The sequence below is a fragment of the Mustelus asterias genome, chromosome 8 (assembly GCF_964213995.1).
Source record: "Mustelus asterias chromosome 8, sMusAst1.hap1.1, whole genome shotgun sequence".
NCBI lineage: Eukaryota > Metazoa > Chordata > Chondrichthyes > Carcharhiniformes > Triakidae > Mustelus > Mustelus asterias.
Window position 1 is genome coordinate 28,848,458 of NC_135808.1, and position 26,373 is coordinate 28,874,830.

General features: G+C 47.7%; 1 protein-coding gene across 1 annotated transcript in view; it reads left to right on the top strand.

The window, feature by feature from the left end:
* Nucleotides 1-26,373, top strand: part of LOC144497697 (sodium channel protein type 1 subunit alpha-like) — a 139,537-nt gene that overhangs the window by 36,195 nt on the left and 76,969 nt on the right. Inside the window, exons 6-10 of the mRNA XM_078219140.1 lie at nucleotides 10,234-10,297; nucleotides 13,623-13,764; nucleotides 15,923-16,132; nucleotides 16,704-16,889; nucleotides 20,166-20,537. Of these exons, the coding sequence (XP_078075266.1) occupies nucleotides 10,234-10,297; nucleotides 13,623-13,764; nucleotides 15,923-16,132; nucleotides 16,704-16,889; nucleotides 20,166-20,537 (974 nt within the window). The remainder of the gene's footprint in view (nucleotides 1-10,233; nucleotides 10,298-13,622; nucleotides 13,765-15,922; nucleotides 16,133-16,703; nucleotides 16,890-20,165; nucleotides 20,538-26,373) is intronic.

Consider the following 26,373-nt stretch of genomic DNA (forward strand, 5'->3'; position numbering starts at 1 on the left):
CACACCCCGCTGCCGACGAGAATGAAGAATTTGGCACTCGGCCAAATCTCCACACTGCAGCGGGGCTGGAGAATCCCAGCTGCTGATGAGGTTGGAGAATTCCAGCCCGTAACATGTATTTTCTTTTTAGAAAATGTGGAGGAATAGAGTCATCACTAATTAGTTTTAACAACAAGAAGAAAATTTATTCCACATGAAAAGTTGGATTATGATACAATATTCCTTTACTCCCTCTCAGCTTCACAAATACACACGAATTTAAGGTTAACATGGATTACAAAGTATATTTTAAGCTACAATGGTCTTTGTAACACAAAGTCCCTTTAAAAACACGAGTTGGCTGTGGTCAGATACACTCTCCATTCTGAAACCAAATGAATGTCTGTGAATTTTTCTTCAAAGTCCCGCCAGATGATTATCACATGAAAGTTTCCAAACTCCATTCCCAAATATACACACACTAAAAATCTTCTTTCACACCAATGCATTCCATCAGCGGTTTGCATTCCAAAATCTAGTCCAGGTTTTCCAAAGTACTCTTTCAAACAAAACTCCTGCTCCACTTTTAACAAGGAATCCAGCATCCAGGTTTTATAATTCCCCTTTCCGGATTTCTTTGTCTTACTTGTTGCACCAATTATAACAATTGCTTTAACGATCGATTCCAAAATGATATGAAGATGGCATCAAACTTTTGATTTACCTCCGGAGTCTGCTTTCCCACTTTAAATCTGTTAACTACAGCTGTCTCTTTCACTCTTTGACTAGCTTAGGGGTTAAGACTCGCTAAGGGGTTAAAAAAAGGGGCGGCATGGACAAGTTGGGCCGAAGGGCCTGTTTCCATACTGTAAACCTCTATACTATGACTCATAGCACTTTGCCTGCTTCTCCCTTGAATTGTTCTGCACAATATCTTGATCGTTGTTCTCTTAACTTCAGTCTTCCTGAGACATTCTTTCCGTCCTACTTCTTTGGATAACTGGACTGTATTTGGTTCTTTTGGGAAATCTGCCTTTTTGCAGCCTCCTTTCTCCTGTCCACATTGTCTTTCCTGGCAGAATTGAGAGATGTTCACTCGCCGCTGTCCTATCTTCAACTGCAAACAAATTCAGCTGAAACGAAGCTCAAAAGCCTTTCTGCTTTAGAGAGACCCCCAGTTTCTAAGTAATGGTCACATGCTCCTGCTAGCTAACCTACGGGCGGCAAGGTGGCACAGTGGTTAGCACTGCTGCTTCACAGCGTCAGGGACTTGGGTTCGATGCCTGGCTTGGGTCAGTGTCTGTGTGGAGTTTGCACGTTCTCCCCATGGGTTTCCTCTGGGTGCTCCGGTTTCCTCCCACAGGCTGAAAGACCTGCTGGTTAGGGTGCATTGACCCCAACAAGCGCTGGAATGTGGTGACTAGGGGAATTTCACAGTAACTTTATTGCAGTGTTAATGTAAGCCTCACTTGTAGCTAATAAATAAACTTTACTTTACTTTTCACACCATAACCCCCTCTGAGCACAATAGGACAGTTCAAATTAAGTACACCCCCACACAGACATACACTGCTCAGCATGAACCTAACTATAATTTTTACCCTTCCTCACCCAGAAACATTAAATCAAACCCACTTAACACTATGCCTTACCCATGTTTACCATACCGATAAACTTCCAGCTACTCATCCACTTCCCTTTCCCATCTATTTTCCTCAGATAGTGCGTAGCTCCTTAAGCTCCAGTACCGCCTTCCCCCGTTGCAAAGCTGTTGTAAATACTGGATCATTATTTGGGAAAAAAATTCTTTCTACTCCCTCTGTCCTCTCAAACTACTGCCGTACTCCAGTTTGCAGTCCAGAGCTGTTGCTTCCAACTCTCCAGCCGCCTACTCCACTTTTAGACTGGATTCTGACTTAGAGGTGTTCAGTCACAATCCCACAAATGTTAGCTTTGCACCACCCAGTGCAGGATTTTACGACCTCGCTTGTCCCAAAACCATAAAATCCCACCCGGGGTCAGCAGACCTTTCCATGGTCCACCCCGATTCCCGTGACGGGCGGGATGGTAAAATTCCGGCACAAGTATTTGAACCTGCGGTTCCTCTCATGCTGAACAGGACTAAACATAGAAACATAGAAAATAGAAGCAGGGGTAGGCCATTCGGCCCTTCAAGTCTGTTAATAAGGATTGCAGGCGTACTAATGATATCGTGACTCTGAAATGATTTGTGTTGCTTTCATGGAGTAACTTCTGTAAGTTCCTGCATTATTGATGGGTCTCGTACAGGGTGGGTGCTGAGGCGGAGGGGGTAAGGCGTCTATTGTGGAGTTTAGCGTCTACGTAGCTGAAAGTACGGCCACAAATGGCGGAATGAGGGAAATTCTCATTCTTGTTTTCAAATGCCTCTGTTGACTTGTCCCTCCTGTCTCTGTGATCTCCAGTTCCACAACCATCCGAGATCTCTGCATTCCTCCAATTCTGGCCTCTTGATCCTCCCTCATTCCGCCATTTGTGGCTGTACTTTCAGCAATGTAGACCCTAAACTCCACAATACACGTCTTACCCCCTCCGCCTCAGCACCTCTCCTACCTCCTTTAAGGCACTCCTTAGAAACCTACTCCTTGAACCCAACTTTTTAATCACCCATTTCTGATATTACCTTATGTGGCTCAGTGTCAATTTTTATTTATTCATTTGTGGGACATGGGCATCGCTGGCTGGCCAGCATTTATTGCCCATCCCTAGTTGCCCGAGGGCAGTTGAGAGTCGCCACATGGCTGTGGCTCTGGAGTCACATATTGGCCAGACTGGGTAAGGATGGCAGATTTCCTTCCCTAAAGGACATTAGTGAACCAGATGGGTTTTTACAACAATCGACACTGGTCATCAGTAGATTCTTAATTCCAGATATCAAAATCCTGCCAGATGATTGTCACATGACAGTTTCCGAACATCACCCCCAAATAAGCACACTTAGTTCCAGAAATTACGCCTAGCAACACTCCTGTGGGGAGCACTTTGGGACATTTGCTCTGTCAAAGGCGTTTAAATGTCACATTGCAAAAGCCTCAGCATCATCCCCATAAAATCTATCACATGGGCACAGAATATCAGAACTGTGGCCCTTACCAGCTGTACTGTTGGTGAGAGAGTTTTGCCAAACTTCCCTCAAGCTGTTAAACAGAAATTTCCGTTGTTGACTCTGGAATCCCCCGTTAAGCCCCAAATCCACCAAATCATAGAGAGTCGACAGTGCAAAAGAGGCCCTTCGGCCCATCGAGCCTGCACTGACTCTCTGACAGAGTATCTTATTCCTCCACCCTATCCCTGTAACTCCACACATTTACCACTGCTAATCCCATCTAACCTACACATCTTGGGACACTGAGGGCAATTTAGTATGGCCAATCCACTTAAACTGCACATCTTTGGACTGTGGGAGGAAACCGGAGCACCCGGAGAGAATGTGCAGACTCCGCACAGACAGTGACCCAAGCCGGGAATCGAACCCAGGTCCCTGGCAGTGTGAGGCTGCAGTGCTAACCACTGTGCCGCCCTCTCCACACGAATAAAACCATAGCGACTGGGGGACGTCACAGGTATCTGGGTTTACAAACAGGTAAAGCTAAATACTGAGGCCATCAGAATTGCTTCTGATCAATTCTTGCCATAGATGAACAGAAAAGAACTTCCCACATTCTGATTACCTCTCCCACCTCCACGCCCACCTCTTCCTCATGGGCACACAGCATATGGATTACCTGGTTACTTCATCCAAATGTTGATATTGCTAAAGCAAACAGGATGCTTGACTGAAATTAAATTTCATATTGACCGAGGTTTTCTTGCAGCACCCAGCAGGTAATAAAGCTGCAATAAGTGGCATATGTTCTCTGTACTCTGTTTCCCTGTGTTCCCTCCCCCGTTATCTTTCAAGTGCATATGTGTGTTCCTGGTACAAGAGTCCAAGGAATCACAGTACAAGCAAAGGCCATCTGCCCACTGAACTTATCCTTCTAACGAACCATCATAGATTTATTTACTTGTCCTTTAGACGTTTTCTGATTATTTTGTGTTAGGCTGTGTACGTCCAAAAATGAGGAGATGCCGGCGTTGGACTGGGGTAAACACAGTAAGAGTTTTAACAACACCAGGTTAAAGTCCAACAGGTTTATTTGGTAGCAAATACCATTAGCTTTCGTCGGCTAACAGTATTTGCTACCAAATAAACCTGTTGGACTTTAACCTGGTGTTGTTAAAACTCTTACTACGTTCAAAAAGCCATTGATTGCGGAGGGGGTTGAGAGGAGAGTTGCAAGAATGTTGTTAGAATCTCAGGGCAGCACCGGTGGCACAGTGGTTAGCACTGCTGCCTCACAGAGCCAGGGTCCCAGGTTCAATTCCCGGCTTGGGTGACTGTCTGTGCGGAGTCTGCAAGTCCTCCCCGTGTCTGCATGGGTTTCCTCCAGGTGCTCCCGTTTCCTCACACAGTCTGAAAGACGTGGGGTTGGGTGCATTGGCCATACTAGATTCTCCCTCAGTGTACCCAAACAGGTGCCGGACTGTGGTGACCAGGGGATTTTCACAGTAACTTCATTGCAGTGTTAATGCAAGCCTGCCTGTGACAATAAATACATAAACAGAATTTGAGAGGCTCGCTTAAGTGAGCATTGTTTTTTATTCAATCATGGGACATGGGCGTCACTGGCTGGCCAGCATTTATTATCCATCCCGAGTTGCCCTTGAGAAGCATTCTTGATTCGCTGCAGTCCACGTGCTGTGGGTTGACCCACAATGTGGTCAGGGAGGGAATTCCAGGATTTTGACCCAGTGACTGCAAAGGAACGGCGATATATTTCCAAGTCAGGATAGTGAGTGGCTTGTAGGGGAACTTGCAGGTGGTCATACAGTCATAGAGTCATTGAGGTTTACAGCTTGGAAACAGGCCCTTCGGCCCAACTTGTCCATGCCGCCCCTTTGTTTTTAACCACGAAGCTAGTCCCAATTGCCCACGTTTGGCCCATATCCCTCTATACCCATCGTACCCATGTAACTGTCCAAACCCTTTTTAAAAGACAAAATTGCACCTGCCTCTACTACTACCTCTGGCAACTTGTTCCAGACATTCACCACCCTCTGTGTGAAAAAATTGTCCCTCTGAAGCTTTTGTATCTCTCCCCTCTCACCTTAAACCTATGCCCTCTAGTTTTCGACTCCCCTACCTTTGGGAAAAGATATTGACTATCTAGCTGATCTATGCCCCTCATTATTTTATAGACCTCTATAAGATCACCCCTAAGCCTCCTACGCTCCAGAGAAAAAAGTCCCAGTCTATCCAGCCTCTCCTGATAACTCAAACCATCAAGTCCCGGTAGCATCCTAGTAAATCTTTTCTGCACTCTTTCTAGTTTAATAATACAATAATATAATAGGTGGTGGTATTCCCATGTATCTGCTGCCCTTGTCCTTCTAGATGGAAGTGGTTGTGGGTTTGGAAGGTGCTGTTGAAGGATCTTTGGATGTAATAGAAAGTAGAGTTTAGAGAGAACATATCCAGGGTGTTGCCAAATAAGAACAAAGAAAATTACAGCACAGGAACAAGCCCTTCGGCCCTCCGAGCCTGCACCGACTACATGGTATCTGACTGAACTAGAACCCGCTACTCTTCCAGGGACCAATTCCCTCTATTCCCAACCTATTCATGTATTTGTCAAGGAATCTTCATGATTTTTAAAAATCAGAAACAAAACTCATAGAAACCCTACAGTACAGAAGGAGGCCATTCAGCCCATCGAGTCTGCACCGACCACAATCCCACCCAGGCCCTACCCCCATATCCGTACATATTTTACCCATTAATCCCACTAACCTACACATCTCAGGACACTAAGGGCAATTTTTTTTGCACGGCCAATCAACCTAACCCGCACATCTTTGGACTGTGGGAGGAAACCGGAGCACCCGGAGGAAACCCACGCAGACACAAGGAGAATGTGCAAACTCCACACAGACAGCGACCCAAGCCGGGAATCGAACCCAGGTCCCTGGAGCTGTGAAGCAGCAGTGCTAACCACTGTGCTACCGTGCCGCCCCACTGTTCAAAGAAAAGGAAGAAAACACACAATTGTTCTGGACTCCCAGTGAGGACACCATGGACTCCCCTCCTGGCGTCGTTGTATTGTCACTGGACTAGTAATCCAGAGACTCAGGGTAATGTTCCAGGGACGTGCGTTCGAATCCCACCACTACAGATGGTGAAATTTGACTTCAATACAAATCTGGAATTAAAAGTCTAATGATGACCATGAAATCATTGTCAGGAAAAACCCATCTGGTTCGCTAATACCCTTTAGGGAAGGAAATCTGCCGTCCTTACCTGGTCTGGCAGACATGTGCCTCCAGAGCCACAGCAATGTGATGGAATCTTCACTGCCCCCTCAAGAGCAATTAGGGATGGACAATAAATTGTTGTCCCTTGAACGAATAAAAAATAAAATTTCTTGGAGCTGCTCTCAGGAAGGAAAGATTAATCTCCTGACCACTCCAGGTGAGTTGGTGACTCTGACAGGCCTCCTGTAATGAGTGGCATCAACAATTGGTGTCTTAACTTGCTACACAGGATTTGATCATTTAACCGCATTACCCATCACCTATCCAATTGTACCTTGAAAATGAGTCAACATTTAAGGGTGGAAGTGGCCAGAGGAGAAAAATGAAAAAAGAAGCTTTGTTTGCAGAAACGTTTAGCTTATTTCGCTCTTAGCTGGAAGTTCTTGTGTTATTTCCACCTAGCCCTTCAGCAAAAGGATCGGTGGCACAGTGGTTAGCACTCCTGACTCAGAGTGCTAAGGACCCGCGTTCAATTCCCGACGTGGGTCCCCCCCCTGTGTCTGTGTGCTCTGGTTTCCTCCCACAGTCTGAAAAATGTGCTGGTTAGATGCATTGGCCGTGCTAAATTCTCCCTCGGTGTACCCGAACAGGTGCCTGAGTGTGGCGACTGGAGGATTTTCACAGTAGCTTCATTGCATTGTTAATGGAAGCCTACTTGTGAATGTATGTGCGTGAAGGAAAAAGGTAGTTGATTTGGATTCAGGACCAGCAAGATCAATAATGGAAATATGGAAATCCTAACAAGCCAACTAACTTCCCATGTACAGGTCATTAAAAGGCAAATTGCATCACAGTAATTCTTCTTAATTAGCGAGGAGCAGTCCAGCTTGCCAAACACCATTGATTTCAGCTGAATAATTGCAGAAGAATGCTACTTTAATCAGAATATAAAATGAAATGCACTGATCCACTTGGACTGGCAGCAGATGATGCAACCTCATCCATCAGTAAAGCTGGATGATAAATCAAATGGATTATGGATTAAATTGGAGCTTTATCAAAATGCCTCTAATCTGTTTCCAGAGCTGATCATGTCTGACATGCTTCATGTGGAAAGATATCACAATATTGTGATTATCCCAATATTGTCAAATACTGTCAATCCCATCAGGATTTTCCTTAATAAGAGCCTTTATGTTCAAGGGCAAATTGCGTATGGCCTTCACAACCAGTCCTCCAGTGATAGCCTATCAAATGTTGGAGGTGAGAGTACAGGTGGTTGTGTATCAGTTCAACGCACATTGAACCTGTCAAAGACATCGTTCTGACTGAGAAAGGAAAACTGTGGATAGGACTGAGGTTAAACAGCACACGCTAGGCCCTCCTGTAGTTATGAAGCAAGTTAGTGAAATTCCTCGAATACCCTGGAAGCTATTGTAGGAAAGATTTGAAGTTACGTAGCAAGTAAGAATTAGGAGCAGAAGTAGGCAAATTCAGCCCTTTGAGCCTGCTCCGCCATTGAATTAGATCAGATTGGAGCAGCACGCTGGCACAGTGGCTAGCATTGCTGCCTTACAGCTGTGAGGCAGCAACTTACATAGCAAGTTAATGTAACTTCAAATCTTTCCTACAATAGCTTCCAGGGTATTTGAGGAATTTCACTAACTTGCTTCATAACTACAAGAGGGCCTAGCGTGTGCTGTTTAACCTGGATTCAATTCTGGCCTTGGGTCACTGTCTGTGTGGAGTCTGCACGTTCTCCCCATATCTGCGTGGGTTTTCTCCAGTGCTCCGGTTTCCTTCCACAGTCCACAGATGTGCAAGTTAGGTGGATTGGCCATGATAAATTGCCCCTTAATGTCGGGGGGTTTGGCAGGGTGGTCATGTGGGGTTGCAAGGATGGAGCCTGAGTGGGATTATTGTCGGTGCAGACTCGATGGGCCGAATGGCCTCCTCCTGCACTGTAGGGTTTCTATGATCATGGCTGATCTCTCCCTGTTCTCAAATCCACCTTCCCATCTCTTCCCCATATCTCTATGTTATTAGAAATATATCTATCTCCTTCTTGAAAACATTCAATGATTCGGACTCCACCGCGCTCTGGGGCAGCGAGTTTCACAAATTCACCATCCTTCGTGGGAAGTAGTTCCTCCTCATCTCAGTTTTAAACCTACCGCCTCTCAACCGATACCTGTGACCTCTTGTTCTAACGAAGTTAGTTATCATTGAATCTCTACTGAGCCAATAATGTGACGTTATTATTCCACTATCCTTCTCACTCACTCACAGTTTTCTCCTGTAGCTGTTTTTTCGCCTGGCGAGGGACAGGGCCGGGGGGCGGGGGGGGGGGGGGTGGTGGGGGGGGGGGGGCGGGGGGGGGGACAGGAGCTCAAGATGGTGGATGTGTTTTGACAGTTTGCCCCTTATCAGGGCAGGGTTTACTGCTTATCCTGTGGATATTTAACTACATGAGGTGGGACTGGAGTAACATGCAGACTGGGCAAGGAAGAGTGGGGCTGGCCGCTGCTCGCAAACCAGTGGGTCTTTACAATTCCAGCAAGTTTCCTGTTCGCCTCTCACTTGCTACAGTGGAATAACGAATGCCCCAACTCTGGGTTAGTAGAAACACTTCAATTGTAGAATCATAGAATCCTACAGTGCAGAAAAAGGCCATTCGGCCCATCGAGTCTGCACCAACCACAATCCCACCCAGGCCCTATCCACATATCCCTACATATTTTACCCACTAACCACTCTAACCTATGTATCCCGGGACACTAAGGGGCAATTTAGAATGGCCAATCAACCTAGCCCGCACATCTTTGGACTGTGGGAGGAAACCGGAGCACCCGGAGGAAACCCACGCAGACACAGGGAGAATGTGCAAACTCCACACAGACAGCGACCCGAGCCGGGATTCGAACCCAGGTCCTTGGAGCTGTGAAGCAGCAGTGCTAACCACTGTGCTACCGTGCCGCCCCTGAGGGACCGGCAGGCTCCTTTTACCAACATACTTTTGGGGTAAGGGGGTGAATAATTGTCTCGTTTGGAGATCGAACAAAGAAAATTGCAGCACAGGAACAGGCCCTTCGGCCCTCCAAGCCTGCACCGACCATGCTGCCCGACTGAACTAAAACCCCCTATCCTTCCGGGGACCATCCCTCTCTATTCCCATCCCCTTCATGTATTGGTCAAGACGCCCCTTAAAATTCACTATCATATCCGCTTCCACTGCCTCCCCCGGCAGCGAGTTGGAGAAACTCTGCTTGAGTGTTTTTGGTGATCAGAGGGCAGCATTTGCCCACAGGAGCATAAATAGATGGGGCAGAGTCTGTGATAGAGTAGATTGTAAAAGATCTGGGAATGACACATGATTGGTTCAATAGAATCATAGACTGGCTGCAACCTTCAGCTGCCTAGGCTGCACAGCTCCGGAATTCCCAACATCCACCTCTCCACCCCCCTCTATTCTTTCTAATATACTCCGTAAATCCTACCTATGTGATTAAGCTTATGTGGCTCAGTGTCAAATTCTGTCTGATAATGAGTGGGATTCTCCCCCCTCCCAGCCGCATGTTTCTCAGCGGCGGAAGGTAAGGTGCCATTCGCGGGTGGCGGAATCCTCTGGTCCCACCACTGTCAATGGAGATTCCCACTGAAGCCACCCCACCTCACCGGGAAACCAGTGGGCGGGGCGCGCTGCTGACGGGAGCAGAGAATCCCGCCGGGCGTGAACGGCCAGAGAATCCTGAGCAACATATCTGGGAAGAGCCTGTTGTGTGTATGTATGTATGTCATCGTGTGTTATCAGCCCTAATATGAGGCCAACAAACAAACCAAAGGTTTATTTGACACTTTCTGCTCACTGGCTAACAAATAATATTGTAGACTAATACCATTCTTAATCTTCTTGCCATTTAGGAAACCACTATTACGTCGAGGGTAAAAAGGATGCCTTACTCTGTGGAAACAACTCAGACACTGGGTGAGTAGAACAAGACGTTACGTTCATCCATTTGTGGACAAGACAACATGCAGACCGTAAATGGTCCCAAGGTTCTCTTTAACATCCAATTGTTTTATATGGCCTGTTTCTATGAGTGCACGGCCCCATTAAGTCCTGTTGCTTGGCCGCGGGTGATCACAAAGCAAGGCCAGCACAGTACCCAGACATCAAACAGAGAAAATTGGCTGATATGACTTTGTCCCAAACACTGACTGAGGCGTTGATTCTGGTTGCAGCCCTTTCATTATTTGTTCTGTATTCCTCTCTCCGTCCTTCTCTCTCTCTCTCTCTCCCTTTCCCCGGGAGGAGTCTTCTCTCCTGAAAGTCACCTGTTTATCTGATCGGGAAAGGGTTGAGCTCAGACCATATGAAGTAATTTTCAAAACAGCAGCCGCCTTAGCTAACGTTGCTATGGTGATGGCAGCTACTTTCATCCCTGCAATGTTTCTAAGCTGCTTAAAGATGGGAGAAAATAAACAGATTCTTATCGTGGCCAGCTCAGTTTGCTTTTTTTGTGCTGAAAAGGGTTTTCAGTTACTGGAGTTTTGATTTCTGCTCTGGTACTTTCGCTGCTTTTTAAGGAGTTGGGATAGAAGCCATCTTTTAAATGCGAGCTGCCCCGTGCAGTTGATTGTAAGCCGGCTCCGCCATTCAATTAGATCATAGCTGATTTGAATCTCAACTCCATTTACCACTGGTTAGCACTGCTGCCTCACAGCGCCAGGAACCCGGCTTGGGTCACTGTCTGTGTGGAGTCTGCACGTTCTCCCCGTGTCTGTGTGGGTTTCCTCCGGGTGCTCCGGTTTCTTCCCACAGTCCGAAAGACGTGCTGGTTAAGGTGCATTGGCCATGCTAAATTCTCCCTCCGTCTGCCTGAACAGGCACCGGAGTGTGGCGACTAGAAGATTTTCACAGTAACTTCATTGCAGCGTTAATGTAAGCCTACGTGTGACACCAATAAATAAGCTTTACACCTACCTTAGCTCCAACTTCCATTGATGCTAATAAAAATCACCCTCCGTCTTGAAAGCTCTCCACAGCCTTTGGTGGTTGTGGTTGGGGGTGGGGGAGAGTGGCAAAATTGTTACTTGTGTGTGGAAAAAGAACCTCCAAAGGCCTGACTCAAAGCTTGTGATTTGTGGCCCTCTCATTCTGGGGTTCTCCACTGGGAGAAATGCCAGTTGAATCCCTTTATCAGTTCAAATCCCTCAGCGTGATCGCACCTTAACCCCAACTGAACCCCATAAATTGACACTTTTTACCTGGTTGAACCAGCACTGTGCCCCTTCCATGACTACTCACAATTCCACCGGGAGGGAGCAGTTGCTGGTCCCTTCTATCACAGTACAAACTAGCTCTGGGTGGGCTCTGGGTGAAAGAGATTCTCAGAGTAGACATTCTGAGCTGAGGATTGGGAAGAGCAAAGCAAACAGAACAGGGTTAAGGAGATCATGGGGCGCAGCAACTTCATCATAGAATCCCTACTGTGCAGAAGGAGGCCACTCAGCCCATCGAGTCTGCACTGACCACGATCCCACCCCATAACCCCACCTGTTTACCCTAGCTAGTCTCCCTGACGCATAGGGTCAATTTAGCATGGCCAATGCACCTAACCCGCACATCTTTGGAGTGTGGGAGGAAACCGGAGCACCCGGAGGAAACCCACGCAGACACGGGGAGAACAGCAGGCTCCGCACAGACAGTCACCCGAGGCCGGAGTTGAACCCCTGTCCCTGGCGCTGTGAGGCAGCAGCGCTAACTTCTGTGCCACCATGCCATCCTTGAGGATATTCTGTTAGGTTGCAAAATCAAGCAACAATTTCCTGTTAAAGAAAAATAATTACATGGCACTGTTCACAACCTCAGGACATCCCACAGCCCTGTCAAGTGGAAAATCACTTTGAAGTGTAGTTACTGTTGTAACGTAAGAACTGTCACAGCCAATTATCACACCATAAACCCACACAGACAGCAATCAGATGTAGGGAAATGATCAGACCATCTATTTTTATGATGTTGTTTGAAAGATAAATATTCTTCTCACTGTGACATGCAGATGTTGAAGCTTCTTCATGTTCCTGCCATGCCTAGACTCGATGGATCTTACTGCCTTCTCGTAACCACTCGTTATAACTGTCCCTCACTAAATTCGGTGGCACGGTGGCGCAGTGGTTAGCACTGCTGCCTCACAGCACCAGGGACCCGGGTTCGATTCCCAGCTTGGATTATTGTCTGTGTGGAGTCTGCACATTCTCCCTGTGTCTGTATGGGTTTTCTCCGGGTACTCCGGTTTCCTCCCACAGTCCAAAAGACGTGCTGGTTAGGTGCGTTGGCCAATGCTAAATTCTCCCTCAGTGTAACCCGAACGCCAGAGTGTGGCGACTAGGGGATTTTCACTGTAACTTCATTGCAGTGTTAATGTAAGCCTACATGTGACACTGATAAATAAACCTAAAACCTAAACCTAAATTGCAATGGCATCACTCTGCACCCAGAACAGATCCCTTGGGTTCACTCACCATCAATGCATTCAACTACAACTCTTCATTTTCTTTTTCAAATCACTCTGTGACTTCCCCAACCTTATTGTTGGCATCTCCCCTCGTCTCATGTAGAAAAAAGCTGATATTTTCCTGGCACCTTTCTCATCTCATGGGGCGGCACGGTAGCACAGTGGTTAGCACTGCTGCTTCACAGCTCCAGGGACCTGGGTTCGATTCCCGGCTCGGGTCACTGTCTGTGTGGAGTTTGCATATTCTCCTCGTGTCTGCGTGGGTTTCCTCCGGGTGCTCCGGTTTCCTCCCACAGTCCAAAGATGTGCGGGTTAGGTTGATTGGCCATGATAAAATTGCCCCTTAGTTTCCTGAGATGCGTAGGTTAGAGGGATTAGTGGATAAAATATGAAGGGATATGGGGGTAGGGCCTGGGTGGGATTGTGGTCGGTGCAGACTCGATGGGCCGAATGGCCTCTTTCTGCACTGTAGGGTTCTGTGATTCTGTGATCCACATAAGTCAGTCCACCATCTACAAATCAGGAGTGTGATGGAATACTCTCCACTTGCCTGGATGGGTGCAGCTCCATCACCACTCAAGAAGCTCAACACCATCCAGGACAAAGCAGCCCACTTTATTGGCACCCCATCCAACACCTTAAATGTTCACTCCCTCCACCACTGCACTAGAGTCCACTCCTTTAACCAACCTTGTGTCATTGTTCCCGCTTAACCTTGCTTGTCTTTTAGGTGGAAAGTACAGGGAAATTGTTTTTTAGAGTATATGTGTTTCTTTTCCCCCTCTTTCGCAGAAAGTGCCCTCCTACGTTTGTGTGTCTGAAGGCCGGAAGGAACCCTGATTACAATTACACAAGTTTTGATAACTTTGGCTGGGCCTTCCTCTCACTCTTTCGCCTAATGACTCAGGACTACTGGGAGAATCTGTATCACCAGGTTAGTACCAATCTGCAGCAAATCACAGCAGCCAAGCTTTACACAGCAAGACTGGTCAATGTAGCTTAATTGACCGCTTTCTGAGGGCATAATTTTAATCCTGTATCAGTCTACCATTTCTACTTCTTCAGAGAGGGTGGCGTGGCAACAGACTTGGTTCCACAGCTATAACCAGGTTGGTTCAAGTTGGGCTGAGAGTTCTTTTTGACATTTGTTCAGGGGACATGGGCATCGCTGGCTGGGCCATTAACTGCCCTTAGCCATTTCAGAGGGCATTTAAGGGTCAGCCACATTGCTGTGTATCTGGAGTCACATGTAGGCCAGACCACGTAAGGACGACAGATTTCCTTTCCTAAAGGACATTTGTAAACTTGATGGGTTTTTACAACAATGGTTTCATTGAATTCAAATTTCACCATCTGCCGTGGTGGGATTCAAACCTGGGTCCCCAGAGGATTACCCTGGTAAAGTTCTCCCATTCCTTCCCACCCTGGCAGAGTTCCCCTCCTTCCTTCCTACCCTGGCAGAGTTCCACCCTGGCACAGTTATGGTGGTCATAATGTGGAGATGCCGACGTTGGACTGGGGTAAACACAATGGTCTCTGATCCCGCCTCCCCCCCCCCCCCACACCCGCCCCCCCCCCCTCCCACCCCGCCCCCCCGGCAAGACCATCCGTCATTCTTGCCAGGGAGGACATCGACTGGCAAGGTGGTTAAGGTCAGTGAGCCAGGGCGATAGTCTCCGAGACTTATTAATGACATGCTAAGCATGTAAGATCACGCCCAGTATCTCCGATAGTATGGCACTCCCTATGCATTGTATTGGAATGTCAACCTAGTCTTGCCTCTGGGGTGAGGCTTGAACCATTCTCATTTTCTTTGAATGCTTGATTTTATTTGTTATTTTAAAAAAACTAGTGGAGGCAAGATGATAAGTCTTTCTGATTGAAGTCCAGTTCTGGAACCTGTTTCCTTTCTAGTTGGTATGTACTGGGAGTGAAACATAGAACATAGAAACATAGAAACCCTACAGTGCAGAAGGAGGCCATTCGGCCCATCGAGTCTGCACCGACCACAATCCCACCCAGGCCCTCACCCCACATATTTTACCCGCTAATCCCTCTAACCTACGCATCCCAGGACTCTAAGGGACAATTTTTAACCTGGCCAATCAACCTAACCCGCACATCTTTGGACTGTGGGAGGAAACCGGAGCACCCGGAGGAAACCGACGCAGACACGAGGAGAATGTGCAAACTCCACACAGACAGTGACCCAAGCCGGGAATCGAACCCGGGACCCTGGAGCTGTGAAGCAACAGTGCTAACCACTGTGCTACTGTACCGAGTGTGAATATGTCAGGTGACCAATGACAGGAGGTGGAGAAGAGGAGGATGTTGTGATGAACACTTGAGGACTAGGTCTAACCAGAATTGGTGACTCTATCCCGAAACAAGCTGAAAGATTTAGGGGAGGAGATGGCGTAGTGATATTGTCACTGGACTAGTAATCCAGAGACTTGGGTTCAAATCCAACCACCGCAGATGGTGAAAAATTGAATTCAATAAAACATTTAAAGGTCTAATGATGACCATGAACCAATCTGATTCACTAATGTCCTTTAGGGAAGAAAATCTGCTGTCCTGACCTGGTCTGGTCAACATGTGACTCCAGAGCCACAGAAATGTGGATGACTCTGAAATTTCTCAGCGAGCCACTCAGTTCAAGGGGTGTTTAAAGTTTATTTATTAGTGTCACAAGTAGGCCTACATTGATACTGCAATGAAGTTACTGTGAAAATCGCCTAGTCGCTACACTCCGGCGCCTGTTCGGGTACACTGAGGGAGAATTTAGCATGGCCAATGCACGTCTTTCAGACTGTGGGAGGAAACCGGAACATCCAGAGGAAACCCACGCAGACACGAAGAGAACGTGCAGTCTCCGCACTGACAGTGACCCCGAGCAGGGATTTGAACTCGGGTCTCTGGTGCTGTGAGGCAGCAGTTCTAACCACTCTGCCACTGTGTAGCCCACAACACTGGACTTGCCAGTGACGTCCGCATCTAATGAATACAACAAACTTCACCTCTCCTTTCTCCTTGCCGTTTTCACTTTTGTGACCTTGCCTTTCGTTTTGTCTTTCCTTTTTGCGATGCAGATCCTGCGGACCGCCGGAAAGGCATACATGCTCTTCTTTGTGGTTGTCATCTTCCTGGGATCCTTCTATCTCATCAACCTGATCCTGGCTGTTGTCGCCATGGCTTACGATGAGCAGAACCAAGCCACCATTGCAGAAAACGCTCAGAAAGAGAAAGAGTTTCAGCAGATGATGGAGCAGCTGCGGAAACAGCAGGAACAGGCCGAGCAGGTATCTGTCGGCAACATATTGCATTTACATAGCGCCTGGTAATAATGGCCAAATCTTTACCGGAACATTATCAAACCAAATTTAACATTCGACCACATAAAGAGAGATTAAAACATGTGGTCAAAATACGTGCTCATGGCACGGTCAGCACGCCATGAACAAGTGGTTAGCACTGCTACTAACCACTTGAAGGAGTGATAAATGAGCACTGCTCACTCACTTGATGAAGGGGCAGTGCTCAGAAACCTCCAAATAAACCTGTTGGACTTTAACTTGGTGTTGTGAGACTTCTTACTATGGGTCAGATGGGTATAGAGGGATATGGGCCAAACACAGCCAATTGAGACTAGCTGAGTGGTAAAACCTGGGTGGCATGGACAAGTTGGGCCGAAGGGCCTGTTTCCATGCTGTAAACCTCTATGACTCTGTGACTAATAAAATAAATTTTAAAACTTTAAAAGTGTGCTTTACAGTAGGCAACACTAATACTATTCCGAAAGAAAAAGACGTTGAGGCCAATGAATGGAACATGCTCTTCCATCTAAATCATTTACTGACTGCATTTTCACAGCAATTGGCCAGATTGGGCAATGAGACCTTGTCGAGAAGCTCCTCGGAGAGATCGCATTCAAGTGCCAGGAGCGCCAAGGAAAGAAGCAACAGAGCCAGGAATGGAAAAGAGCTGGAAAAATTGGAAGAGGGGTTAGATGAGGAAAAGGAACTGCGGTCTGCATCAGAAAGCGGCTTACCACGGAAGGTAATTTATCCATTGCCTGCTATACAGTCCTGACAAGAGAAGGAAACTTACTAATCCACTCGCGTGGAATGACGTCCCTGATCTTGTTTAATATGTTTCTTTCCTGGTTGGCATAACTGAGTTGGTCGAACCCTGAAGGACATTAATGGTAGACTGGGACTGCGGTAGGTGCTGAGAGAACCAGCAAAAGGGAAAAGCCTACTTAACCTTATCCTCACCAACCTGCCTGCCGCATCTGTCCATGACAGTATCGGTAGGAGTGATAGCCACACAGTCTGTATCGAGACAAAGTCCCTTCTTCAAATTGAGGATACCCTCCATTGAATTGTGTGACACTACCACCGTGATAAACGTGACAGATTTCAAACAGATCGAGTAATTCAAGACTGGGCATCCATGAGATGATGTGGGCACTCAGCAGAATTGTACTCCCCCACAATCTGTAACCTCATGGCCTGGCATGTCCCTCACTGAGGGTAGCACACTGGCCCAGGGGTTAGCATTGCTGCCTCACAGCACCAGGGACCCGGGTTCAATTCCGACCTCGGATCACTGTCTGTGTGGAGTTTGCACATTCTCCCCGTGTCTGTGTGGGTTTCCTCCGGGTGCTCCGGTTTACTCCCACAGTGCTACGATACGCAGGTTAAGTTGATTGGCCGTGCTAAATTGCCCCTTCGTGTCCCAAGATGTATAAGGTTAGATGGATTAGCCATGGTAAATGTGTAAGGTTACAGGGCTGGGGAGATGGGCTTGGGAAGATTCTCGATCAGAAAGTCGGTGCGGATCTGATGGGCTGAATGGCCTCTTCTACACGATAGGGATGCTATGATTACTACCAAGCCAGGGGATCAACCCTAGTTCAATGAAGAGGGCAGGAGGGCATGCCAGGAGCAGCCCCAAACGCATCGATGTTCTGCAGTAGTGCTGCATCAAGTTGTACATGGTGGTGGAGAATTGAACTAGGGGAAGCAATGGTGTAGTCACTGTCACTGAACTAGAAATCCAAGGCAATGATATGGAGACCCTGGGTTAGAATCCATGGCATTTGATGAAATTTGGATTCAATAAAAACCTGGAATTAAAAAGAAATGACCAAGAAATTATTGTCCTAAAAACCCACCTAGTTCTCTGCTATCTTACCTGATCTGGCCTACATGTGACTTCAGACCAGATCCACAGCAATGTGGTTAACTCCTAAATACCCTCTGAAATACCCAGCACATCCGTACAAAGGACAAGGCATTTAGAGGGAAATAAATGCTGTTCCCATCATATATTAAGCTGATCTTTCTCTACACCGTAGCTATGACTGTAACACTATATTCTGCACTCTCTCCTTTCCTTCTCCCCTGTGTAGTCTATGAACGGTATGTTTTGTCTGCATAGCGCGTAAGGAACAATACTTTTCGCTGTATCCCAATACATGTGACAATGATAAATCAAGTCAAATCAAATCAAATCCCATGAATGAAAAAAATTACATGTAGATGGAAGTTCCAAAAACATCCCTGTCCTCAGTAACTGGAGAGCCCGGTACATCAGTACAAAGGACAAGGCATTTGCTTCAGACAAGAGTAGGCTCACTCCCAACCTCATAGCAGCTTCCAATCTCATACACTTATCATCAGTTAGGTCACATATTCCACCTTTGATCCTGTCTCAGTTCATCTGCTGTGTCTGAAACCCCTATCTGCACTCTGCTCCCTGACCTACACTGGCTCCTGGTCAGGCAATATGTTGATCTTAAAATTCTCAGCCTTGTTTCCAAATCCTTCCGTGCCCTCAGTTGTCCCTCCTTATCTCTGTAATCTTCTCCAGCCCCACAAATCCCCAAGATCCCTGCCTCCTCTAATTCTCCCTCGGAGGGTAGCTAGAATTTGGAATTCTTGAACTGAGCAGCCTTTTCAGAGGGCAGTTGAGAGTCAACCACATTGCTATGGTTCGAGAGTAAAATGGAGGCCAGACTGGGTAAGGACGGCAGATTTCCTTCCCTGAAGGACAATAGTGAACCAGATGGGTTTTTCCGACAATGGTTCATCATTAGACATTTAGGCCGCGATTCTCCCATTCGCGCCAGCCATTTTTCTGGTGGGTCCGGCTGAGAGACGCGCGTCTGCGGCCTTGAACAGGGATTTGCGCACGCAGGGGGAATGCATGTGCATCTCCCAGAGCCGGCGAGCAGTCGCCAGTCAGGCCACGCTGGAAACGGGCAGGAAGGCAGGTAAGTAATTTAAATATTTTTAAAATCTATTTTAAATATGTATATGAGTTAATTATCGGGACCTTTCAGGTCCCAATCGAATCTCCCACCCCGCCAGGAGTACTTCATTCCAGCAGGCTTCAGACTAGCCCCCCACGTTCGGGTAACTAGTGGGAGACCCCGCCAGAATAAAGGGGGGGTAATCGGGGCCCCCAGGGGGTCAGGCGGTACGGGAGGTGGTGCCCCCTGGGCATGGGCACCCTGGCAGTGCCAGTTGGTGCCCCCTGGCAATGCCCATGGGCAAAGTGCCCATGCCCAGGGGGCACCTTGGCACTTCCCATCAGGCATTGGGCAGTGCCAAGGGGGTGGAGGCTATTGTGGGGGGGACCTAGGGACAATCGGTGGAGGTGGGTGGGGTCCCGCTGCCACTCTGTATTGGGAGCAGTCTGGGATGGGGGCTGGAGGGGCAACACTGCGGGGGTTCGACAGCATGCGCAGAATTCCAGCACTGTCAGACTTTGGCGTGAATAGGCCCCGCCCCCTGGGTTTTTAATGAGATTCACGACTGGGACCTCTTCAGTGCACAGAGTGCGGAGATTCAGGTGAGAAGCTGAACTGACAGAACTGGCGCGATCTAGAACAGTTTTGCTGCCAACTCAGCACTTTTGGGAGAATTGCAGCCTTAACTTCAGATGTTTATTGAATTCAAATTTCACCATCTGCTGTGGCGGGATTCCTGGTTCAGTGATAGATGTGCTGGTTAGGTGGATTGACCATGGCAAATTGCCTTTGTGTCAGGGGGATTAGCAGGGTAAATACGTAGGGTTACGGGGATGGGTGGGATTGTGGTCGGTACAGACTCGATGGGCTGAATGGCCTCCTTCTGCAGGAATTCTATGATTCTATGATACCACTGTGCCACTTGGGGAGATGGGAGGTCCGCCAATCACGCTGTCCATGCCGTTCTGATCCGTGGCACCATGCGACCTCTTCCACCTGCCCATTTCTCCGCCATCTATCAGTTTAGTGTGTTGCTATGTGTGTGAACCTTTAACCAATTTGGATTCTTTTCACAGCCCCTCTTGACCCCAATACTTTCGAACCGCCATCCGCTCCGACGGAGCAGCATATTCCGCTTCCGGACTCACTCCGCGGACGCAGCCATGGAGAACATATTCTCGGATGACGAGGTCAGCGTCTTCGATGAAACCGAGAGTGCCAGGGACTCTTTGTGCCTTCCTCAGCTGTACAGAACCAACAGCAACCAGAGCCACGGGAGCCACCGGTCGGTGCCGGGCACAGCCAACGTGCCGCTCAGTAAGCGGAAGAAGTTGCACAGTGCCGTGGACCAGAATGGCGTGGTGAGTGTGGTTGGGGGAACCCCCATCTCACCAAGCAGCCTCCTGCTCCCACAAGTGACGGTGGGCAAGCCAATCATGGAGGACAATGTAAGACATCTCTAAAAACCATTTTCATTTAGCTTGAGAACAGCAATCAGTTAGGAAGGAAAATGGTATTGTTACAAGTGGATTGGATGATAAGTGTTAAGATGTCTTAGTCCAAGCATTGGTGGGACTATACGTAGGGTATTGGGTGCATTTTTTGTTTCCTTCCCTGAGAAGGGCATATTTTCCCCTGAGGGTGTGCTGGTTCCTGGGATGAGAGGCTGAGGGGACATTGATATGACCTATCCATTCAATGGAGTTTGAAATCTTCATCTCAGAGTACTTAAACAAAGTGGCCCTGGAAATAGTAGATCCATTGGTGGTTATTTTCCAAAATTCTTTGGACACTGGACTGATTCCTACAGATTGGAGGGTAACGAATGTAAGCCCGTTATTCAAAAAGGGAGGTGGAGTGAAAACAGGGAACTATAAACCAGTGAGCTTAACATCAGGACTGGGGAAGTTGCTACTGTCTAATATCAAGATCTTCATAACTCAGCATTTGGAAGACTGCGGAATAATCAGACAAAGTCAGTGTGGACTTACAAAAGAGAAATCGTGCTTGGCGAATCTACTGGAATTCTTTGAGGTTGTAACTAGTAGAGTTGACCAGGGAAAACCAGTGGATGTGGTTTATTTAGACTTTCAGAAGGCTTTCAACAAGGTTTCACGTAACAGATCACTATATAAAGTTAATGCGCATGGGATTGCACTGCTGATGTCAGGATCACACATCCCTCCCCCTCCCCCACCCCCTCCCCACCCCCTCACTCTCTGATGTCCGAACCCCACCCCCACATCCTATTCACTAATCTTAGACACTTACCTTCTCCCTGGCCTGTTACGTTTAATGGGACCTCTAAACCCACCTGCTTTATGGCAGCTATAAAAAGGAGATATGTTTTCCCTCACTTCACCGTTGAAGTCAGGAGCAAGCTTCACTGTTTGAATCTCACCCGGCCTGAGTCAGGAACATCGGGCGAGACAGGCACTTCAGAAATGACTAACTTCTCCTTTCAAATTAATCACTTTAAGCTGTAATAATTTACCCCTTTCAAATACGCAGATCTGTAACTTTATGCTGTAAGAAATCATCACTTTAAAAAGTTTATTTACTAGTGTCACGAGTAGGCTTACATTAACACTGTAGTGAAGTTACTGTGAAAATCCCCTCGTCGCCACACTCCGGCACCTGTTCAGGTACACTGAGGGAGAATTTAGCATAACCACCACATCTTTCAGACTGTGGAAGGAAACCGGAGCACCCGGAGGAAAGCCATACAGACACGGGGAGAATGTGCAAACTCTGCACAGCCACTCAAGGCTGTAGTTGAACCCAGGTCATAGAGTCATAGGTAGAGTCATAGAGGTTTACAGCATGGAAACAGGCCCCCCGGCCCAACCCGTCCATGCCACCACCCAGTCTTTACCATTAAACTAGTCCCAACTGCCTACGTCTGGCCCACATCCTTCCGAACCCATCCTACCCATTTAACCGTCCAAAAGACAAAATTGTACCCACCTCTACCACCACCCCTGGCAGCTCATTCCAGACACTCACCACCCTCCTTGTGCAGAAGCAAAATTGACAAAGAGACTTCTTGAAATAATTAGGTTGCCAGTTCATTCTGATTGATTCTGCCTATCTTTTTGAGATGCCTAATGTGATCAGCCATTCATTCCCTGGTGCTGTGAGGCAGCAGTGCTAACCACTGTGCCACCATGCCACCCATAAATGACACATTTATTTGGACATTGTAGAAGCCAATTAATTTTAACAGGCCTATTTAGTTTTTCTTTTAAGAATCCATAAAACTTCTTCCCCCACTAAATAGCCTTGAAAATAGATGGACTGGGAGGAGCAGGATTTGGGACTGGTTGTCTAGGTAATGCAGTACTGGCGCTATGGAAACTGCTGCTTACTTCATGATGCCATCTGTATGAATGTTCCATTGTCTGGGACAGATTCGGGGGGGTGTGGGTGTGGTGTCGGGAAGTTTGAGGCTGTTGGACTGATCCGGTGTCCAAAAGATGAACAGGTTGCTAGGTAATGGAAGGTTAATACAAGAAAAACCACCACAGGTCATGCATGAAGAAAGACGAAAAGGAAACAAGTTGTATTCATGTTTAAAATCAATGCATATTGGCACTCAGGTGGAAACTTAACAGCTATGTGGTGAGAATTAAAATGGGGTCATCAGAAAACCAGGCCCAGGATGCATTCCAAGCACTGTGGGATTGAAATGAATTCCCCGTGAAACATCAGAACTCTTGGGAAAAGGAGAAGAGCCACTAGTGGTGTTAGGTTTGGATAATATGACAAGCCCTGCTTAAGACTAGAACTTTTGTTCCAGAATGTGGGCAATGGAATCAAACGTCAGTTATTTATAAAGGTTGGAGTGGTCCCGGATGTCGAGGCTTTTCTAGATTCATAGATGCTTACAGCACAGAAGAAGGCCTTCAGCCCATCGTGTCCATGCCAGTCAACCAAGATCTGACTACACTAATTCCATTTTCCAGCTCTTGGCCCATAGCCCCAGAGGTTACAGAACATAGAACATAGAACAGTACAGCACAGAACAGGCCCTTCGGCCCACGATGTTGTGCCGAGCTTTATCTGAAACCAAGATCAAGCTATCCCACTCCCTATCATCCTGGTGTGCTCCATGTGCCTATCCAATAACCGCTTAAATGTTTCTAAAGTGTCTGACTCCACTATCACTGCAGGCAGTCCATTCCACACCCCAACCACTCTCTGCGTAAAGAACCTACCTCTGATATCCGTCCTGTATCTCCCACCACGAACCCTATAGTTATGCCCCCTTGTAATAGCTCCATCCACCCGAGGAAATAGTCTTTGAACGTTCACTCTATCTATCCCCTTCATCATTTTATACACCTCTATTAAGTCTCCCCTCAGCCTCCTCCGCTCCAGAGAGAACAGCCCTAGCTCCCTCAACCTTTCCTCATATGACCTACCCTCCAAACCAGGCAGCATCCTGGTAAATCTCCTCTGCACTCTTTCCAGCGCTTCCACATCCTTCTTATAGTGAGGTGACCAGAACTGCACACAATATTCCAAATGTGGTCTCACCAAGGTCCTGTACAGTTGCAGCATAACCCCACGGCTCTTAAACTCCAACCCCCTGTTAATAAAAGCTAACACACTATAGGCCTTCTTCACAGCTCTATCCACTTCAGTGGCAACCTTTAGAGATCTGTGGATATGGACCCCAAGATCTCTCTGTTCCTCCACAGTCTTCAGAACCCTACCTTTGACCCTGTAATCCACATTTAAATTTGTCCTACCAAAATGAATCACCTCACATTTATCAGGGTTAAACTCCATTTGCCATTTTTCAGCCCAGCTTTGCATCCTATCTATGTCTCTTTGCAGCCTACAACAGCCCTCCACCTCATCCACTACTCCACCAATCTTGATGTCATCAGCAAATTTACTGATCCACCCTTCAGCCCCCTCCTCTAAGTCATTAATAAAAATCACAAAGAGCAGAGGACCAAGCACTGATCCCTGCGGCACACCGCTAGCAACCTGCCTCCAATCCGAAAATTTTCCATCGACCACCACCCTCTGTCTTCGGTCAGACAGCCAGTTACCTATCCAATCGGCCAACTTTCCCTCTACCCCACACCTCCTCACTTTCATCATAAGCCGACCATGGGGGACCTTATCAAACGCCTTACTAAAATCCATGTATATGACATCAACTGCCCGACCTTCATCAACACACTTAGTTACCTCCTCAAAAAATTCTATCAAATTTGTGAGGCACGACTTGCCCTTCACGAATACGTGCTGACTATCTCAGATAGCAGCAGAAGAGAATATCTTCTTGGATGTTATGAGGGTTGTGACTCAGCCACCCTTTCACACAGTGAATTTGAGACTCCGACCACCTTCTGGGTGGAAAACGTTTCTCCTCAACTCCCCTCTTCGCCTCTACCACTCACCTCAAATTTCTATCCCTTGGTTATTGACCCCTCTACTAATGGAAAGAATGCCTTTCTGTCTGCCCTGATTACCCTATCCGCCCTGTCTACCCTATCCACCCTGTCTACCCTATCCACCCTGTCGACCCTATCCTCCCTGTCGACCCTATCCACCCCATCTACCCTATCCACGCTGTCTACCCTATCCACCCTGTCTACCCTATCCACCCTGTCTACCCTATCCGCCCTGTCTATCCTATCCACCCTGTCTACCCCATCCACCCTGTCTACCCTATCCGCCCTGTCTACCCTATCCGCCCTGTCTACCCTATCCACCCTGTCTACCCTATCCGCCCTGTCTACCCTATCCGCCCTGTCTACCCTATCCACCCTGTCTACCCTATCCACCCTGTCTACCCTATCCGCCCTGTCTACCCTATCCACCCTGTCTACCCTATCCACCCTGTCTACCCTATCCACCCTGTCTACCCTATCCACCCTGTCTACCCTATCTGCCCTGCTTACCCTATCCACGCTGTCTACCCCATCCACCCTGTCTACCCTATCCGCCCTGTCTACCCTATCCACCCTGTCTACCCTATCCACCCTGTCTACCCTATCCGCCCTGTCTACCCTATCCACCCTGTCTACCCTAGTTTCGGGAGCAGTTCGGAGGAGGAGGAGCAGTCTCTGGGTGAGTATAAAAACTCACTTTAACCCGGGGATCGGGGCCTAGTTTCGGGAGCAGTTCGGAGGAGGAGGAGCAGTCTCTGGGTGAGTATAAAAACTCACTTTAACCCGGGGATCGGGGCCTAGTTTCGGGAGCAGTTCGGAGGAGGAGGAGCAGTCTCTGGGTGAGTATAAAAACCTAACGGTAACTTCCTGTTTTCCACTTTTTCTTTCTTCAAAAGTGACGTCAGAGGGAAGCTGTGATCTGATTGGTTGATAGCAAATCTGCCCCAAATTTAAAAAAAACACAGCTAAACTCATAAACTTAAATTAAACTAATTAATTAATTAGAGATGGCTGGTCAGGTGATGTGCTTGAGCTGCTTGATGTGGGAGCTGGCAGATCCCATTGCGAGCAACAGCGACCACATCTGCAGTAAGTGTTGGCTGCTTGAAAAACTCCGGCTCAGAGTTGATGAGCTGGAGTCTGAGCTTCAAACACTGAGGCACATCCGGGAGGGGGAGACTTACCTGGACACTGTGTTTCAGGAGGCAGTCACACCTGTCAGAGTAAATAGTTTAAATCCTGCCAGTGGCCAGGGACAGCAGGGTGTGACTGCAAGTCAGGCAGGTAAAGGGAACCAGCAGTCAGGAACTCAGGAGCCTCAGCCCTTGACCCTGTCCAACAGGTACGAGGCACTTGCTCCCTGTGTGGATGGCAAACAGGGCTGCAGGAAGGATGAGTCAGCTGACCAAGGCACCATGGTTCAGCAGGCCATTCAAGGGGAGGAAGTAAATAGGCAAGTTGTAGTTGAAGGGGATTCTATTATCAGGGGGATAGATAGGATCCTTTGTGAGCAGGATAGAGTGTCCCGCATGGTATGTTGCCTGCCCGGTGCTAGGGTGCGGGACATCTCTGACCGGCTTGAAAGGATACTGGAGAGGGAGGGGGAGGATCCAGTTGTTGTGGTCCATGTTGGTACCAACAACATAGGCAAGTCTAGGAAAGAGGACCTGTTTAGAGATTATAAAGAGCTAGGATTCAAATTAAAAAACAGGTCCTCAAGGGTCATAATCTCCGGATTACTGCCCGAGCCACGTGCAAATTGGCATAGGGAGGCAAGAATAAGGGAAGTTAACACGTGGCTGAAAGAGTGGTGTGGGAAAGAAGGGTTCTTTTTCATGGGACACTGGCATCAGTTTTGGGGCAGGGGGGACCT